The sequence below is a fragment of the Sorghum bicolor genome, chromosome 1, assembly GCF_000003195.3.
Source record: "Sorghum bicolor cultivar BTx623 chromosome 1, Sorghum_bicolor_NCBIv3, whole genome shotgun sequence".
Lineage (NCBI taxonomy): Eukaryota > Viridiplantae > Streptophyta > Magnoliopsida > Poales > Poaceae > Sorghum > Sorghum bicolor.
The window spans coordinates 18,701,458-18,707,457 of NC_012870.2; the positions used below are offsets into that span (position 1 = coordinate 18,701,458).

At 47.1% G+C, this 6,000-nt stretch overlaps 1 protein-coding gene across 1 annotated transcript; it reads right to left on the bottom strand.

The window, feature by feature from the left end:
• LOC8065798 (CBS domain-containing protein CBSX5) lies at positions 876 to 3,124 on the bottom strand. Its single transcript, XM_002466953.2, has 2 exons — positions 2,636 to 3,124; positions 876 to 1,904 (listed from the first exon to the last, which is right to left on the bottom strand). Exons 1-2 carry the CDS (start codon positions 2,956 to 2,958, stop codon positions 1,082 to 1,084), a joined length of 1,146 nt encoding a protein of 381 aa, XP_002466998.2. The 5' UTR covers positions 2,959 to 3,124; the 3' UTR covers positions 876 to 1,081.

Here is a 6,000-nt window from a genome sequence, read left to right on the forward strand (position 1 = left end):
TGTCTCGCGATTTACAGTCAAACTGTGTGATTAGTTTTTATTTTCGTCTATATTTAATGCTTCATGCATGTGCCGCAAGATTCGATGTGACAGGGAATCTTGAAAACTTTTTGGATTTCGGGGTGAACTAAACAATGCCTTACTTATGGGCTTCAAAACCGGACGACAGAGTCAGCTGTACTGTACTAGCGGTGCCAAACTCAAATCTGCTCTATCTTGGCGGACCCAGGCCAATCCACTCAGTCTAGGAAGGATAATTCGAGGAGCTCCCTTAGTTTCTCTTATATTCACTCATGTTCTTCGTTGTACTGTCATATGAGACAGAGCTTTTCTATTGTACCTTGTAGCTCTTTTGAATGAGCTTTGCATGTGAGATGTTTCTAAATTCAGTTTCTTTAAAAAAATTAATTGTGCTTTGTCAAATTTCTAAAGCAGATCACATCACATACACAATTATATGCACTAACCATCCGGCCATTATTTGTAGTGTAGAACGAAGGGGCTGATCATATTGAGCACCTCGTTCAGAAGGCAGAGCCTGTTCGCCATGTGAAGGAACACAACACTCAAGTACTGAACCATGGAATGTTCATGACTAATTTTTTCACTCATCAAGATCCACTTTTAAGCACAATAACCACAAGCATCAATCAAAATGCTGTCTTATTATTAAAGTAAAAGCTAAACCTCACTCGTGTGATTTAGCAACTTCCCTCGCTCGAATATTTTCTACCCGATGAGCGAGCTCACCGAAGCTAGAGAAGATAGTATTAGCGTGATGAAAGGAACCCTAGCATCCGCGGCAGAGTGGTGATCGCGTCCAGCGGCGGTGAGCAGCGGGAGGTGAAAGAAGAACTGTTCAAACAAAAATCGTGTGAAGGCTCACACAGGTGAGCTAGACGGATCCATTATTAAAGCACATCAAGGTCAACCAAGCAAGCAAACACATACTTCAACATGATGAAATCAAAATGTTTCAGAAAACCAAGGCACTTGGTCCATGACAACAGCTCATGCTCTTTCTACATATTTCATTACACCACAAAATGCGAGCGAGGAAACAGCAAACACTCTTCAGATCTCACAGCAGCTGCTCCCGGAACACCCTCAGCACGTCCGCGAACGTGACGATGCCAGCGAGGCGGCAGTCGTTGTCCTCGTCGAGGACCCACACGTAGCTCACCCGGTGCGCGAGGGCCTGCACCATGACGGCCACCAGTGAGCTCGCGGGGCTGCACACCACCGGCTCCTCAGCCGACCGCCGCCCGTAGCTCCCCGACGACGGGCGCCTCAGCTGCGCCCGGCCCGCCGCCTCCTCGTCGGAGGACGAGGACGCGGAGGAGAACGACGACAGCGTCTCGTCCTCGATCAGCGCGAGCATGGCATCGAGGCCCTTGTCCTTCAGCCCGGCCTTGACGGCGCGCAAGATGTGCTCCGGCGGCGACCCGAAGTAGTCGACGTAGGCCATGAGGTCCGCCGCCGAGAGCGTGGCGATGGCTGCGGCCGCCGTCTCGTCGCAGGCCGCGAGAAGGGCCGGGGAGATCTCGCCGACGAGGTGGCCGTCCTCGGTGACCACGGCGACGGCCGTCTCCGTGGCGACGGCGCGGCGGATGAGGGGCACGGCGGACAGGGCCGACTCGCCGGGGCGCACCGAGAGGTAGTCGGTGCGCACGAGTCCCAGGGAGGACACGGAGCGCGCGGCCACATGGTAGAAGAGGCCGATGGAGTTGAGGAAGTAGCGCACGAGGTCCTCCTGCGTGAGCCAGCAGAAGTCGCCGGCGGCGGCGCCACCGCCTCCGCCTCCGCCGCCGCCGCCAACGAGCTGCTTCCTGCGCCCGCCAGCGCGGAGTGGCACGGCGAGCACCTGCGCCCCGCTCAGAACCGCATCAAGCGCCTCCAAGATACTGCAGAAAGAAGAGAAACCTCACACTGGTCAGCTCAAAACGAACCGAATCTATGCCGTGAATCCCGTGATTAAAAATAGGCAAGACGCGAGACACGGAGACAGGATCCCAAAAGAATCACCACTATTTTCAAGAAAGATTCGATTAAGACGCACAATTTTTCGAACCACATGCCGAGATCCTCCTTTCATTCCGAGACTCGATCAAGCGGCGCCGTTTTCTAGCCACAAGCAGGCCCCCCAAAAGAAGCAGCTGATCCTATCCTATCAAGCATCTCGCAAGGAGACATGCATGGGTGCATGTCACAATCTCCGGGCACCCACACCGAGCAGCGCCACAAGATTGTCTCCGCTGAGTCGGACGATCTGACCCGAATGCGGCTTTTTCTTCACCACCACGAGTACTGACAGTCAATTGCTCGAATCGGGTCGCATATTCCAAGCAGGAAAGTAGACATCAAACTCTCCAAGTAACTACGATGAGGATGAACGCTCGTCTGTCTTGACTTGGACCCAAAATATAAAATGACACTAGCCAGCAAACCAATTTATTCTACTAATAACGCTGCCTCATAGAATCATTTTTTTTCGCAGCTTTTATGGGGATTTTTGACCAAAAATCGTGTTTCCTCGTGACGAGCCTTAGCAAACGTCCAATCTTGAAAGAATCCCACGCGTCGTTTGCACAGGAGACCCAAAAGAGAGGAAGAGGGAAAGGGGTTGAGCCTTTACCTGGAGCGGGGATCGACGCGGCGGACCTCTCCGGCGCCGTCCTTGGGCAGGAGGGCGGAGACTGGCTTGGAGAACACGGCGGCGGGGCGCGCGAGCGCCTCGGGGTCGGTGCAGAGGAAGCAGAGCACGTCCGCGAGGCCGACCCGGCCGACGACGGCGCGCGCTGGTCCGGTCACCGCGACGCAGGCTGCGGCGCCAGAGCGGGCCACCCTCCGGAGCGCGGCGGCAAGGTCGCCGGCGGCGGCGGAGAGCGGGAGCGACCTCACGGCCGGCTTGCCGATGCACAGGTCCGACACCTCATTGGCCAGGAAGCTCACTGCCATGCACTTGCGGGGCGAGCCCTGGGCGGTTTCGAGATCGAAACCTCCTTCAAAGATTTCAAGGGGGAGGGGGAGGGGGAGGGGGAGAGGGAGCGGCGAGGAACCGGGAGGCGTTTCTTGGTGGGATTTGGGAGGAAGAAGACGAAGGAGGGGGAGGAGGGGATTTTTGTTTCAACCGCGGCTCGCTGGGAGGAGGGCGCTTATATAGGCTTTGCCGCTTTGGGGGCTGGGGAGAGGGGGTTGCGACGCGGTGTGGGTCGTGGTGTCTCAATGACATGTGGGGTCACTAATTCGTGGGCCCTGGAGAGGTGAGAGCTGGGTTGTTTTGGGGTGAGCTGGTGAAAAACCCCGCCGCGGTTTTACGCGGTGGTGGCGTCGAACGGCTAAGCTGTTTTCAAGCCGGCTATGCTGAGCTGACAGCTGAGTCGAGCCGACTGCTGACCTGAGCTGGTTGCTGACTAGGATTTGGAGATCTGTGGAAAGGGATCCGCTGTTGTGCAGGTTTGCCAGTGGAGCAAAACGTTTCCGGATCCTCTGCTCTAGAGTCTAGAGTAGGAGGAGCGCTGCAAAAAAAACTTTGTATAATAAGGCTAGTCTGAATGTATGTTTTATGAGATTGTCATGCACATTAAATAGGGTGTCACATAAGCAAAATTGTTGACTTAGCAGGGTCATTAAATGAAGAAGTTTTATCAGATGAGAGAGAAGTTTCATCCCCATGAAACTCATGTGGCTCGGTTACCTAGTTTATAGTGTTGCTAACTGTGTTATGAAACTATGCATTGAGGGCCTGTTTAGATGCAGCCAAACAGCCAAAACTTTTGGAGAAATGAGCACTTTTTGGAAGAATGGATCTAAACAGGGGCTTGTAAACTTGGCTGTAAAGATTTGGAATTTGGGACCTTAGAGCCTTAAAACTGTGTAAACTTGCTTGGGTACCCGTGTCATGTGTCTTGCAGACCAAAAAATTTGGGAAGCATCTAAACACCTACTTGAATGTAAAGTTTACAGCCAAAAGTTTTGGGATATAAAAAATTTGGATCTAAACAGGCCTGAGACTAGCCTAATAACCTACACGATTCACGAGACGCTTCTTCGTTCAAAAAAGCATCGGTAATTATAGGACACATGCGCAAAAATTCTTCAATTTCGATAATGTGACAAGCTTTACTTCGTATCAAAGTATATATGATGTATATTAAACGTATATATTTTCTTCAGATTTTTTTATTTGAGTAAGTTTTCAAAAGAAAAGGTAAAAAGATGCAGCTAAACAGTGCTTAGTTGGCATATATTAAACAAATATTAGGTCTACTATATACCATATACAGTGCTTAGTTTGCAAATTAAATGTTCATTATGGTATCGACCATATTAAACAAATATTATTGTACACTAGGATTCATCAATCAAATATGTTCTAAAAAAAGACATAAAATTAGGTTGATGTTTCTGTATTTCTCTCGATGGTACTCATATATCATCTTGAATTTAACTGTTCTAAGTTATATAAGTTATATTTATAGTATTTTATTTTTTTATGTTAAATATATATTACGTGTAGATTTATAAAAAGATCATGTACCAAGAAAAAAAGGCTGTGTTGTTGTTGTGGATGAAATAAATATGATTAATGTCTACTTTTCTTACTTTGATTGAGTTATTTATTTACATAGAAATAAATGTGAGATACTCTTGGCTGGCATGCTGGTCCACTTCGGCGGGCAGCAGTGCAGCGAAGTAGTGGTAGGGGTAACTTTTTGGACTTCCGTTTGACCACCATGTGCGCATCCATCCACAGTGCAGACATTTTGGACATGTGCTGCTTTAGCTGCCTGGCAGTGGGCCAACGTCTTTCTCTTAACCTTTCGTTATCAACTTTTAACCCCGTCATTCCTTTTAGAAAAAAGCGTGTGGATTGGTAAAATGACGACGCTTTACCGTGGCTTCAATTCGCGGCCACACACTCGCACATAAAAAAGAAAAGAAAATGCATATCAATATATCACGCGTTTCGTACGCAAAAAAAAAAACAAAACAAAACCAAAAAAAAATCTCCTCGCGTGATCCATGTTTTGTCTCCGAGATCAACTTGGTCACGTCTGGAGAATTTCCATTCCCGTGCTGGCTATGCCACCGCTCAATCTTGACCGTGGATGCACCATTGCAGATCGAATTGGCATGTGGTTTTCGTATTGCTGTCTAGCTCGTAAGGCACGCATCCATGAGAAAATGAATGCAAGAACGTACAAGAAATCTACTCACATAAGGATCGCATTCACATCATTATAGGGACAAGAGATACGGAAAACTTGGATCAATAATCCTAAAAACTTCATTATGGACAAAAACAGTGACGCACGAGCTGATTAGTGTGTGAAAGTGAAAGAATGTGTTGCCGAAACCAGATTACAGTAGTAGCTGCAAGTAGATCCCAATATTTTTTCTTCTTGAAACATATAATTAACACATGTGCTTACGAATATACAAGTGCACATCATTAGCTAACTTCTCTCCTTGGATGCACTGATTTTAAAAGTCATCTTCAATGATATTGTAACCTCACAGTTTCTCTGTCATTGACGTTGACGACGATGTGCAGTAGCTTGTCGTACGTCCATCTTTTCTCTAGAAAAATACAAATTCCTGAAATATTATTATGAATAAATATATATGAACAACACTACAACAATTAATGCCGTACACTTTAAGGTTTAAACAATTTTTTGTAGAAAAAAAAATGAGCTGTATCCTTGAATCATTCAATGTTAGACCAAGGATCCAGGATTAATTGGTTTGTTATTATTGTAAATGTTATAGTTTGAAAATAGTCCGTTTGGCACAGATAGCTTCATGAGTAACTTTTATGTGAAGTTGAGATATGTTTGGAAAAGTGTTTGGTAAAAACAAGTTTACCAACAGGTTCATACATAGATAAGAAAAAGAAAAAGAGAAAGAGTTGGAATAAGCTGTTGGTGAGTTAAGAAAAAAACAGTTTTACCCATAAACTATTATAAACTTTGTCAAATAGGCTTTAAATTGCTA

Excerpts from the sequence above, each read along its gene's own strand:
- LOC8065798 (XM_002466953.2), bottom strand. The coding sequence starts at position 2,958 with ATGGCAGTGAGCTTCCTGGCCAATGAGGTGTCGGACCTGTGCATCGGC. Across the intron at positions 1,905-2,635 it reads CGCGTCGATCCCCGCTCCAG|TATCTTGGAGGCGCTTGATG; the intron begins GTAAAGGCTCAA and ends TTCTTTCTGCAG.